This window comes from Chaetodon auriga, chromosome 4, assembly GCF_051107435.1.
Source record: "Chaetodon auriga isolate fChaAug3 chromosome 4, fChaAug3.hap1, whole genome shotgun sequence".
Taxonomy (NCBI): domain Eukaryota; kingdom Metazoa; phylum Chordata; class Actinopteri; order Chaetodontiformes; family Chaetodontidae; genus Chaetodon; species Chaetodon auriga.
Genome location: NC_135077.1, coordinates 24,067,312 through 24,081,449, shown reverse-complemented (window position 1 = coordinate 24,081,449; position 14,138 = coordinate 24,067,312). Strand labels below are relative to the sequence as shown.

Genomic DNA, 14,138 nt, shown 5'->3' with positions numbered 1-14,138 from the left:
TGTGTGTGTGTGCTGTGTGTGTGTGTGTGCTCTGTGTGTGTGTGTGTGTGTGTGTGTGTGTGCGCGCTGTGTGTGTGTGTGTGTGTGTGTGTGTGTGTGTGTGTGTGCTGTGTGTGTGTGTGTGCGCTCTGTGTGTGTGTGTGTGTGTGTGTGTGTGTGTGCTGTGTGTGTGTGTGTGCGCTCTGTGTGTGTGTGTGTGTGTGTGTGTGTCTGTCTGTCTGTCTGTCTGTCTGAACCTCCCCCCGCTCAGCGCGTACACACAGAGCCGTGTACGTGTAACTGTTCTGAGTTGACATTTTCTCAGAGTTGTTGTGTCCTTATCTTAACTACCAGATGTTTAATTGAAGCATCTATTGGCACTGATGATATTAAAAATTGCCGTTGACTGTTTGTAGAAGAACTATGATGTCAGGCGTCAGCTGACTGCTGTGAAACTGCGATACAGACAAATTGCTTTCCTTTGAAATTACATCATATTTTATAGTGTTATGCATAAAGTTACAATATGATAGATTAATGTTTAACCCGGTTACTGGAAGGAAACAACATGATTCTGCTCCACCCCATTAACTAATCATTTTCCTGACAAAGTTCAACAGTTTCAGTACTTTATCAGTCAGAATAGTGGAATATTCATTGAAGACATGAACATTATTATTCCAGAGAAAAATATTCTCAACCGTGTGGAGAGAAAAAAAAAAAGTTACATAAAATTAATTAAATTGTCAAGCACTCCGAGTTTTAATATAGCTTCCAAGAAACATGAATGAACAATGACATGAATCATAACCAGCCAACCAGCTGAACCATTATCCCACCCCCCCACCCCCCCGATCTACAGGTCCAAAGAGCACAGAGGGAGGACAGAGCAGTGGCAGAGAACGTGAGCACTTTGAGGTCGAAGGCGCTCGACTGAGCAGAGGAATCTGTCTGGCAGCTGTTGTTACTGTACAAATTCAGATTTCACATATAAACATGTGATGAACCTATAAAATATGATGCACTGTTACACCTCCAAGCACCCAGCAGCATATAAGATGGTTAAAACTAAGTTAAAACTAGCTCCACCTTGAACAACTACAACAGTAAAACACAACTAACACATTAATGCATCAGTAATAATACCCAATCAGCAACAATATACTCACAGGGGGCACGTTTTCTGCATCCTCAATCTGTTTGCTTTTGAGACTTAACACAGCCTTTGATAGTAATACTGTGCTTTCACTGAAGTGACCTTTTCTGGCACTGCAGGACTTTTGCTTATGATAGAGTATCTTTATATTGCACTGTTGTGACTTTTACGAGAGTAAAGGATCTTGATACTTTCCCCACCACTGCAGTAACCACCACTGCTGAAGCACCAACTACTTCAATGAAGCTCTGCAGTCGCCTACAGAGAAACAGCGGTTTGACTATGCTATATGAGAAATACTTAAATGACAAGTTTCTCTTAAGCTTCACCTTGTTTTGATAAAGACATCACCAGTAACAATGTTATTACTGTTATCAGTGATTTTAGGATCTCTTGTCATTCATCTCTAAAGCTGCAATTAATGAGAAAAGAAATACGTAAAATCTCATTCAAATCCTGTCATTTGAAATGTTTGTGCAACTTTGTTCTGGTCAGTGCCGCTGACTTAACTTTTGTCGATCATGTGTATCATACAGTTTTTTCTGCGATAGATGATTGCATGTACCGTTTTTCCGTGCAATGACAATTAGTCATGGTTGCATGGTTTTGACAGTTTTAGTAAAAACTTAATGAAACAAATCTCATAGAAGATAGATATGTGTATGTGTATGGGGCGGCACGGTGGCGCAGCAGATAGTGCACATGCCTCACAGCAAGGAGGTTGCTGGTTCAATCCCCGGGTTGGTGAAGTTTGCAGCTTCCTCCCACAGACCAAAAACATGCTCATTAGGTTAATTGGTGACTCTAAATTGTCCTTAGGTGTGAGTGTGAGTGGTTGTATGTCTGTCTATGTTGCCTTGCAATTGACTGGCGACCGGTGCCAGCTGGGATAGGCTCCAGCCCCCCGCAACCCCAAAAGGGATGCGGGGTGTAGAAGATGAATGAATGATATGTGTATTGCTTTTACAAATGACAAACCACAGTGTGGTTTGTGAACTCTCAACGTCTGGGATGAAAGTGAAAGATGTTTTGAGTGTCATTCACCACCAGATGGTGACAGAGACTTTTGTAACCTCAAAGCAAAACTCACTTTCTCCTGCTCACGCTTGGCTCTGATAGACTGAGTTGCCCAATAAGCCATATTTGAATGTTGCTGTTCTAGTTGAAGGTAGATTAGCACTGTTATGTTAACTACACAGCAAGGGGGATTTTGTCAGTATGTAGATATATACTTTGTGCGGATGCAATGTATCGTCATGGAAACTACAACACAGTGTGAAGCATCAGGAGAACGAGTTTCCACAAGTCCAGCACTATCGTGATAATCAGTCACGTACAGACAGTGACATGTCACAGATAGCATGTCTCACTTCACGTTCTGTCCGTTTTTCTGTTTTTCTCTTATGCAGATTTTTTACACCTACTTCCTCCCAAACCTGACTGAAAGATCAGTCCCATTTCCATCTATGTCAAAGCCTTCCTCACTCATCAGAAATCTTATCAGCATATTGGGCGGAGCAAGGGCAGGTATGTCTGTGTGCGTGTGTGTGTGTGTGTGTGTGTGTGTGTGTGTGTGTGTCAGGGCTTCAGTGGGCGTCTCCATAACAGGAGGATTGTAGAAAGTGACAGAACTGGGGGGATGAGTGTCTTTGACAGGACGACAAAGAGGACGACAGAACAGGAATTTTGGAATGAAAGACTGTGACTCTCTCTCTGCCGTGAGAGTAACCTAACATCTAGGTGAGTGTTACAAATACTTCAAAATGAATTCAGAGTTCACAGCCCTGTGATGATTGCATGTAGCTGCAATCACATTAGTGCATTAGAGCATGTTAAGATGATACTGACTTTTCACGTTTTCGTCTACTTTTCACCTTTATTAAGCAGTTGTTAATGTTGAATGTGAACCTCTTACGATACTTTATACCTTTTACCATTATACTTCATAATCCTTATACACTTGCTATTGTTATTAATAGGTTTTGTTGTTGTTGTTGTTGTTGCAGACTTGCTTTTTTCCGTGCTGCTCTAATACTTCCACGGTAGGTACGTTTTTCTGATTCTGCTTAATTGATGGGTCGTTCCATAACATGCATGTTGGAAGGATTATTGAATGATTGATTTCATTATACAGCTCTTCAACACAAACAGCCCCAGGTTGGTTTTTGTTTGTTTGTTTTTAAATATAGAATTTATAGATTATCATAAAACATACTGTCTCTTATCACCACATGTCAAGCTCTGGTACAGCAGGAATCTGCAGAATTATTTGATAATAGGAATTCATTTACAAACTGGTGCTATATCATACAATTTTCGATTTATATGCATCTACACTAAATTGGCAGGTTATTACCAGCTTCACTTTCAGGAACATTATAGTGTTTTGTTTTCTGTTGAAACTGTTTAGCAAGGTGTTGATTCAACTTTATGGTCACTGTGGAGGCTGTATTTTTCTGGGGGTTGTTGTATTACTTGATATCGAGAGGTGTTTCTCATATTTTGTCCACTTGATTTATATCAGTGAGGGTAGACTAAATATTAGCTCGATGTACCTAATAAAATGCTAACTGATTTTCTATATTAAAAGTCAAAAATAACAGCAGAGCAGTTAATAAGAGGCAATTACAGTGTCAAACACGAGTAGAGGTGTGGAGCCAGCTGCAATTTTAAAATCAACTCCTACAGGAAAGTGCACTGCTGCACATTGACAGCTTGTCAGGCACTAATGGCAGCACACAGAGCACTGGTCAATGAAATGTAACCATAAAATGGAAGTACTAGTGAGAACCTTGCAGGTTTAACACTGAGGCGTTAAACACCCTCTGATTTTGCTCTTGAGGGGGAGAGGAGCTACATCAGAGTTGCGTCATGGATACATTTGCTCATATGTCTGTATTCGTGTGCAGACACGGTGCTGTGTTTACCTCATCTAGGCCATGAGGATAGGAGGGGATGTGACTAAGTATGTTTCCAAGGCTGTTTTATTTAGAAATATTTAGTGATAATTAGATGTTCCACATTTCTTCTGTTTCTTATAATTAGACTAACACCATACCTCCTATAACTATAACTTCAGTAAGCTACTGAATTACACTGTTTTAACACTAGTGTGTCAACTAAAAATGTCATCTGTAATAACTGAGAATTTGCAGATAAGAAGAACAATGGGATAGGGCAATGGAAATCTAAGTAGCTGAAGTTCCCTATCAGGTCACAGAGTCTGACAGATCAGGCAATATACTGTGACACTGGGATGTAACAGCAGGGCTTTGCTAAATTCCTTTGCAGTATGTTTCAGTTTTTAGAGGTTACATTGGCTTAATTATTAATTTTGTGTTGTGTGTTAGCACTGCTAATAAACGACTGTAAGCAGATACATTTGCAACTTTGATCAACCAAACAAACTCCCTTTATTTTAAGTCCTCCTCTGCCTCATGTTATACTCCCTAGCACTGGTACCACAGTCCAACAAACAGCAACTAGTTTTCTGCTTCTTCTCAGTGGGTAAGTTAAGATGAGCAAAGGATTTTTATTTTAGCTAAGTACTGAGCATTTTTTGTTCATTAGAGCTGTGTCTCTCAGCACAAGAGCTCCACATTTTTCTTGGCTAACAGGTTCCGCAGTTATAAAAACAACGCTTACATACAGGTGCTGCCAATCATGCAACCCAGCAAGTCAGTCTTCATCGTTTTGGTAACTTACTAGCTCACCAATGCTGCCAGCTCCCTGATACCAAACTGTAGAGTTTGGTATGTTGGCAAATGGGAAAATAGGTGCAGTTACATTTCCATGGAAAGCGTGGGGTGGTGTTGATGGGCTTTGCATCATATGCAAAGTTGAAAAAAGATGTGGAAAGACAGCATGTTAGCAAATAAGGTTCAACTACTTTATAACTTGCACTTTCAGTTAACTTATGTGTCCTGGCCGTTTCACCCAAGAAGAATTGCATGCAGTGATTATCTCCACGAGAAAGAGATGGATAGACACGTAGATAAACATTAATCATGACAACGGCATGCTGCTATCTCCTTCTCTCTGCCCGTATTGCTTAACTAAGCGTCTGTAGTTGCTGGTATGTGGTTAGACCGCAGGGACATGCTTTGGCATGTTGTTCTCATCAAAGTTCAAAGGTGTAGTGGGGTTTTTGGGGGGGGGGTTTCTAATTTGTTTTTCTAGAGAATGATGATTAAACTGAATATCCTTCTATTACAGTGTTTTCAGTGTATTACAGGAGATTGGTTCATACCTATGAGCAGGCATGTGATGCAGTTTCCCCAGACATTTTCAATTGCATGTGTATCCCAAGGACAGTTATTGCATTAGTCAAGCATTATGCAACGTCATATAAATGTATGATGGATGAAATGTCCTGGAACTATGTCTTTCTTGCTCTTGTTATTACTGCGTGACTGTACAATCCAAAATCCCACACTGTAACCCTCTGAGACTACATTTGATTAGATTTTCTTTACTGTTTCCTCAGCACCAAAGTAGATTTACTACTTGAGCAATAAAGATTAACAAGCCAGACGATTATGGTGCTCATCTCCTTTAGTCATTGTATAAAAGCAACAGGGATGTTGACTTATCAGCTGTCTACAAGCAAGGGCAAGCCTACTGGTCATATCATCATCAACATCGCCATCATCAGCATCATCACTGTAACAAATGATTCTCGGAAATCTTTCGCACTGTAGACAAGAACATGAAAAAACATCAGCTACGCAGGAGGTGTCAACAAAGCATTTGGCTTTTAAACAAGAACCAGCATGTGTGCACCTAACCCGAAATCTGATTTTAATCTGCCTAACTGCCTTTTGTCTTTCAGAGCACTGATGTCAAACACAACCTTGACCCTAGATGCCTTGGAGGGACAGCTGATCTGCCCCCAGCTACAGATGATGAGGAACCACCGCCTCAACAACAACACAGAGGCCAATTTGGTGGTGGTCTGCATCCATGGTCTGGTATCTTGCCTGGGGATTTTGGAGAACGCCTTGATCCTCTGGGTGGTGGGCTTCCGCCTGCGGCGCCGCACTGTGGCCTCTGTCTGGGTGCTCAACCTGGCCATGTCTGACTTCCTGACAACCCTGACACTGCCCCTCTTCACCCTCTACCTTGACTCCTCACATAGCTGGGAGCTTGGCAGCCCACTTTGCAAAATACAGGCATCCATCTTCTTCTTGAACATGTTTGTTTCAGCCTTCCTGCTGGCAGCCATTTCACTGGACCGCTGCCTTCTGGTAGCCAAGCCAGTGTGGAGCCAGAACCACCGCTCAGTGGCAGGAGCATGGAAGGTGTGTCTATTGGGTTGGCTGTGGGCAGCAATTAATACATTACCTTACTTCCTGTTCCGCTCAGTGACTAAGAAAGAAGATGGGAGGAAACTGTGTTATCATAATTTTGCCTTGTATTCATCCTCTCAAGCCACTCTGGAGAGAGATTGCAACGTGAGGCAGGCAGCAACAGCCATCTCCAAGTTGCTGCTAGCATTCCTGGTCCCCCTGGTGGTGATCGCAGGAAGCTACATTCTAATTGGTCTCAGCCTGAGGAACAGGAACAGAAGGAGGAAGCAGAATGCCAATAGAATCATTGATGCACTTAGTGTGTCAAACAAAGATGGTGCATCAGGAGCTACAAATACCCCAACAACCACAAAAAAGAGTAATATGTTTCTCAAGCCTCTGGCTTCCAGTCCACCTTTATCCCTGACAACTACAACCTTGTCCCCTTCTACCTCCAATCAGATCAATAACAGCCAGCTGTCCCAGAGTTTCACCAAAATGGTGACGTTTGTGATTGCAGCATTTGCACTGTGCTGGGCTCCTTATCACATCTTCTGCATAATCGAAGTAACAGCCCAGTACAGGAGCAAAAATGTCGACCTAGTGGAGGTGGGGCTGCCCATAGCTACAACCTTTGCATTCTTGAATCCAGTGCTGAACCCCATTCTGTATGCCTTCAGCTGCCCAAACTTCTGTGTCAGAATTCGACAGAGTCTGGGTGCAGTGTTTGATGGTCTGGTAGAAGAGAGAGGGGGTTTACTGATGGTGCCAGGGAGAAGTTTAAGAGCACATATTAGGAGAAAGAGCAGTCGAGATATAAGCCTTTGAGTACCAGGTTCACCAAAAAGTTCATGTGCAACCCCTTTCCCAAGCCTAGAATCAGAAACTGAGGTGGAACATAGCTGCTAGATGCTACTGGATTTTTGGCTTTGTATTTGATTCAGTTGAATTGTTAATTTATCTTTAATCATGTTACATATGTCTTCATGTACATGTAGGCCTGATTCAGAGGACAGTCCTGATCTCATCAAAAGTGTAGCCACCATTTGGAACATGAATTAGTAATATAATTTGATGCAGTATCGTTAGCCGTGGGCTCTAGAGACGGCAGTGTGGATATACTGGTCGGTCCATTCACCATTGTTCAACAATTATAGGATGGGTTGCCATGACATTTATGGCACCTGGAGAGTGGGCCTCAGTGGGTGAATCTTACTGACCTTGGTGATCTCTTGACTTTTCCTCTAGTGCCACAATGATTTTTACATTAGTGGTCTGAAGGGCGATGTCTTGACAATCATTGGATGGGTCAGAAGGGTTAGGGTCAGCCATTAAATTTGTCCTCCTTAGGATGAATTTTAAGAACTTGGTGATCCCTTTCCATCTAGTGCCATCGTTAGGTCAAAATTTCAATTTGTTCAATACTTTATGACAAAATATGTAGAAAAACAAATCACTACATCCTCAGCTGTGCTTCATGTTTAATGCAAATTGGGAACTGTTAGCATGCAAACATCTAAAGCTAAGATAGTGAACATGGAAAACCTAATGACATCAGCCTGTTAGCATTGTCTTTGTTGTTGTGCTACGTGTCTTGCAACTTACCCTGATATTTGCATTTTATCTACATCTGACTTGCCATAAATGAAATGATTTTTGTTTGTCTGTATCAATTTAGTATTAAACGGAAAAGTGTTTTATACCAACAGAAACTATATTATCTATTTTGGTTTGTTTGGTTTTTCAGTGACTTCAGTCACTCATTTCACTAACCTTTTAGTTACGTGCATTAACATGTTGTCATTTGATTCTTGTGCCCTGAAACTCCCCATTTTTCCAACAGTAAATTGTAAATGTAAACAGGGAAATAAGGAAAAGAAATACACACTCAAGGGGGTTGCATTTGTCTAGTAACCTCTCATAGGGTCACAGGATAAATGTAGTCATCATCACATGATTAAAATAAATAGAATAGAAAAAAAAAAATAGATCTCTGTTCCACCAAAATTAAGTTTATCATTTTAATTCTTCATCAAACTTTTTAAACGCTCACAAGACTAAAACTTTGTGTGCTGTAGGTTAGGCGTTCATGCTATGCAGATTTTGGCCACCAGAGAGCACCATAGCTCTGGTTACATAGATCGACGTGAAATGATAAAGTAGGATTATGCTTTTCAGGTCCTGTAATCCACAGCACATTAGAATCTGAACTGCTGAACGTCTGACCACGTTCCTGAGTGATTGGATTTTATCATATCCGATATCCATTTTGATTGACTGTCTCATCACTGCCATTGCAATTGTCTGGTCCCATTACACTCAATTGGACACAACCACCCACCCACCCACCCACACACACACACACACACACACACACACACACGGGCTGAGGTGCAATGTAGGCCACAGCAGTGTAGGATTACCATGGAGGTACCGTAGTTGTAATTTGGAGAGAATATCAGAGAATGAAGATTCACAATATAAAGACAGAGCAGGATTAAACCTAACGGGTCAGACTGACATACAAAGCTCCACTTTCCTCTCAGCCATTCAGTTGTAGCAGATTATCTTTCTCTCACTCCCACCCTTTGGTATCTGTCATTTTCTCCCTCTCTGTATTTATTTATTTTTCTCTTTATGTCTTTTTGGCTTTAGTTTGGTGGAGCAAACAATCGTGCAGTGAACTCAAAGTGACAAAGGAAGCAAGGAAAGGTGTCATCAGAAGTTAACATGCATCCTGTTTACATATACTAGATTGTTTTGCTATCAGCAAGTGGACTGCAGAAAAAGAATAAGTAAAAAAATACTATGAAGGGACTGTTCTGTGGGTTCTTTTAGCTGGGGGGTTAACAGTAACCTTATATGTGGCCAATGCAAATTCTATGTCACGTTCACAAAAAATCAGGTTCACTGTAACACAAATTCTAACACTATGCTAAAATTGATTAAGGATATTTGTAAAAGTTGTACAACCTGTACAATTTCTACATATTGATTTTATGAGAGCATTGGAGGGCCTCTTCTATTTCAGCCTTCGCTCGCAAGATTTATCACAAAAAAGGATAAAATTAGGATAAAATAAGATGGTAGTCCACAGAGCCAATATGTCACTTTTTAGAAACACAGAATATGCTGGATCTTTATGACATAAGTGCACATTATCCTCACATAAAGGCCCAAAAGTATTGTCATATAAAATAAACTAAGTTCAGCATGATGTGTTTGTCCAGTTCTAAACAGGATATGAAGAACATATTAATAAGTCTGAGGAGGGTCTTGCTTTTTTAAAAAGGTCACCTACCTCCCCACTTTTTGCACAGTCCGTAAATGATAGAATAATGAGTGGATGGAAGGGGAAAAATCCAAGAGGCAAGGATAAGGCCAACAAACGTGAGTCAACTGAGTAGTCTTAATACTTCTTGCTGTAATTTACAGAATCTCTCTGAAGAGACACGAGTGGGATGATGAAGGAAAGATGAGAGGGGATACTGATGCTCGACTACAGAGAAGAGGGAAACACACAGATGAGGATAAAGACAATGGAACAGCAGGAGAACAGTGAGAACACTGACAACGTATGTTGAAACGATGGAGCCAGAGAGATTATATGATAACGATGATAACAGTTGGTACGGATAAGAGATAAGAAAGGAATGAAAGTGAGAGTATGTGCACGGATGGGTATTACTTTAAAAGGGTTTAATACACTGCTACAGTGCTACACACTACATACAGCTGGCAGATGCTGACTAGAAAATGAAAGCGCATCGCACGTCAGTGATTAAGCATCATGCACTGAAGTATACACTCATGCATGCACATACAGACACGATGAATGGCATTTGTGCATAAAAACCTCATATGCACAAAAGTTGGATATGCATGTATGCATGTGAATTCTATCAAAGAGATCAAACATAGCAAATGTACATTTCTGTAAACAGAAGAAGAATCTAATAAAGGTCAGCTATGTTTCCTCTCTATTACAACTGCAAGTATTTACATGGTTTATATATATATTACCTACAGTTTATCTCAGAATTTGAATCTTTGACAAAAATGTTCAGACTGTACGTTGTATCTGTACTTACGACATTACATATTTAGCATTGTTGACTCTGTTAAATGGAGTTAAAGACATACATGCCAGCAGAAAAAAAACTTTTTAATTATAAATGAAATGATTCAGGAAAATGAAAGAAAACATTATGAATCAACTTCTTGTTGTAAATGTTAGTATTATACTTACCCCCGGGTTCAGAGGTAGGACCAGGATTTGTTTTGGTGTCAAGTTTGTGAGGAAATCCCGATGCAAAGGTTGTCTGTTGCTGTTCCTTGCAGGGGACACTCCTTTTTACTTTTCCTTCTTATATGAAATATCTGAGGGCTCTTTGTGGGTAGCGGTTGTCAATGCTGCCAAGAATACTAGACTGCTTTGTTACCACATGCAGCAGCATGTAAATTTGTTTGCTGTTGTGACTTGTTAACAACATTTTCAAAGATTTGGAAGTGAACTCCCAAATTTCCAATTTCTCTTGACACTGTACCCCAGGTCAAAGTTCTAACAGACAAACAGTATTTATTTTTTTCTGTGACTGGCACCTCTCCTGTGGTTCGGCGTGTCTGGTTCACTGTGACACAAATTGTGACACAATGATTTTAATGTAAAGTTGATTGAGGAGATTGGCAATTCTTGTACAACTTGTAGATTTCTATGTAGTGATTCCTAAGAATCAGTAGATATAATCACATTGGTAGATTTAATTAAGTAATTATTGTGAGCTGATTTCAGACTCTATGTATAGATTATTGATATGGACACTGAGGACTGACACTTAATCTTAATGGGGAACAATGCAGTGCTGTCTTTGCCTTGTGTGATGGTGCATTCCCAATAGCTGCTTGTCAATGTGATGGGATGATGCAGCACTTAAATAACTTCTGTGTAAATAATGAGAAATGATTGAGTAATTCAGCACCTGATATACAGCATACACACACACACACACACACACACACACACACACACACAGTGTGTGTGTGTGTGTGTGTGTGTATGCGCGTGTATGGATGTATGTACGTGTGTGTAAATATATATTTACGTGCATACATATATATGTATGTGTTTGTGTCTACTGGGAAAAAGGCACTTCAAGCCAGCAGAATAATGCTGACGTGCTGTGTATTATTATTATTATTATTATTATTATTATTATTATTTGCTCAGCATTTTTATTGCTTGAAGTGCCTTTTTCCTAGTGGACATCTTGACTCCCTGTCAATCAGAGTTGAGTGTGTTTCTCTCTGCTCTGTATCCCCATGTAAAACATACCTTTTCCCTCTGTTATTGCTGTCCAAATAACAGTAATGTAAAAAGTAGGGAGTGAATGCAGAATGTAAAATTTAATTAATTAATTATTTAGTGAGTATTTATATAATGATTGTAGAATAATGTAGTATCATATCTATCATTTTGGGAACAGAGTGCCAGTCTTTAAAGTATGTTCACATGGATTTTTCTCTGTAGGTGCCAGTTTTTTTACTTTCACTTACATACAGACATACAGACCACACCTAAAACTGTTTATCCATTGTATTCGTCTTTTTTTCATATCGACCTGTCAGTTCTTGCTCTGCTGAGCCCTTCCCTCCTCTCTTTGTCGTCTGTTTTCTTTTTGCCAGGATTCTGTTTGTAGATTTTAGGTCTGCCTTTAACACCATCGTCCCAGCTCTGCTGTCAGACAAGCTCTCCAGCTGAGTGGGCCTGATTCCACCTGCAGGTGGATCACAGACATCCTGTTGGACAAGAGGCAGCACATGAGGCAAAGGAAACTCATATCTCAAGGCTGCATCCTTTCCCCTCTACTCTTCTCCCTGTACACGAACAGCTGCACGTCCAGTCATCAGTCATCAAGCTACTGAGGTACAGGGTGGTGCATTCATGTACCACTGCTATGATATGAGAATGTCCTAAAAAATTAAACATTAAAAATGTTCAATTGGCCTTAAGTTTTTGGTAGTTAAAGGTCAAAGGTCAAGGTCACTATGACTATTTCTGGCCATAATTCAACACCGAAACTCAGGAACAGAAGGGACCATATTTCATATTTCAGTGCTAGCTCTTTTTGCATGCATTGAAAAATATTAATGTGGAGAAATTCATTCATATATAAATCCCCAAATACATTTGTGAATCCTTCTGTATGCATTCATTAATAGAGAGACTATGACTCCACTTGCATTGATGGTATATTTTTGCACTTTCTTCAGTCTTTTACTTTAAATCAAAACGAAGAATGGCCATACCTTTTCATGTACACAAATAAAATTATTCCCAGGACATGCTGATTATTTACATTCTACCATGTATTCTGACCGGTTAAACTAACAAAATTTTACTATGTTACCAGTGCAGCGAATATAGTAAAGTAAAATAAAATAAAATAAAAAGAAACAACATTCCAACATCTGTAGCTATGAACTAGGGGTTTTTTCACAATGTACATCTCAGATAAAATCTGACCTAATTGGTTTTATGTGCTCTGTCCAGTTTTCCCAAATTCTTTTAAATCTACCCACCCACACTCAAGGAAAAGGTTAGCCTCTCCATCACATATATGTTATGTATTACCTCAACCAGTTTTGTTTCAGAGGTGTGATCAGTGATAGCAAACTCAGAGCACTTGGTCGTTGAATTAGTGAATTGAGCAAGCATTTAAAACTGAATTGATTTAAGCACAGATTGTGTTAAAAGTTTATCAACACCTCAATATTTAGAATGGAATGACATTTTACGCTCTGATTGGACGTTTCTTGTCAAAATGCAGCATGCGGTTTGTACGTACATAGCCTCGTACCTTCAACTTTTTTTATGAATCAAAGAACAAAATTTTTTTTTACATAGTGGTTCATCTTTCACCTAGTGATGATTCAACCAGTAGAGTTTCAGGCCAATCAAAGTCAAGGGAATTCTCCAACTGTGTGTCTGTGGAGCTTTTACTTCCAGAACCACAGACGTCTGAAATGCAGTGACAGTGAAACAGTAAGCACAATACCAGGACCCTTAAATCAAAGCAGCTAATTCATTATTTACACTTTTCCTAGTGTGACCAGTCAAAAGGTCTTCCGTGAAATGGGCGTATTGCTCAAACCAACAGAATAATGACAATTAGAGAGAATGCAGAATGTAAAATGTTGTTGATATTGAAAAATGTGTATATTTGATTGCAGTTTGAATAATGTAGTATTTTATGTATCACACTGGGAACAGAGGTCAAAAGTGTGATCTCAGGGATTCTGTCCCATCGGGAACAGTCTTGTTTTTACTTTCACTTTGGAGTACAGACCACACCTAAAACCGTATATCCTTCTTATTTCTCATTATTTTTCATACTGATCGGCTCTTGCACTGCTGAGCCCTTCCCTTTGTCTTCTGTTTTCTTTTGCCAGGATTCTGTTTGTGGATTATAATTCCGCCTTTGATGCCATCATGCCAGCTCTACTGCAGAACAAGCTCTCCCAGCTGAGTGGGCCAGACTTCCTGCTTGACAAGATGCAGCACATGAAGCTGAGCAGCAGCTGCGTGTCCAGGCATCAGTCCATCAAGCTTCGTAAGTTTACAGGCAACGCCTCCCTCATCTCTGGTGGGAATTAGCTCAACAACAGGTGGAAGATTGACCGTCTGATGACCTGGTATGGAGAGAACAACTTGCAGC

At 40.1% G+C, this 14,138-nt stretch overlaps 1 protein-coding gene across 3 annotated transcripts; it reads left to right on the top strand.

The window, feature by feature from the left end:
* The first annotated feature begins 2,787 nt into the window (after positions 1 to 2,787).
* LOC143319770 (prostaglandin D2 receptor 2-like) lies at positions 2,788 to 7,981 on the top strand. 3 transcript variants are annotated; one of them, XM_076728977.1, is made up of 3 exons: positions 2,788 to 2,875; positions 3,142 to 3,177; positions 5,967 to 7,981. In XM_076728977.1, the coding sequence occupies exon 3, from the start codon at positions 5,974 to 5,976 to the stop codon at positions 7,249 to 7,251; it is 1,278 nt and encodes a 425-aa protein (XP_076585092.1). In that variant the 5' UTR covers positions 2,788 to 2,875; positions 3,142 to 3,177; positions 5,967 to 5,973; the 3' UTR covers positions 7,252 to 7,981. The 3 variants fall into 3 exon arrangements, with proteins under 3 accessions (XP_076585092.1, XP_076585093.1, XP_076585094.1); XM_076728978.1 differs by lacking the exon at positions 3,142 to 3,177; XM_076728979.1 differs by lacking the exons at positions 2,788 to 2,875; positions 3,142 to 3,177 and adding an exon at positions 4,616 to 4,642.
* The last annotated feature ends 6,157 nt before the right edge of the window (positions 7,982 to 14,138 follow it).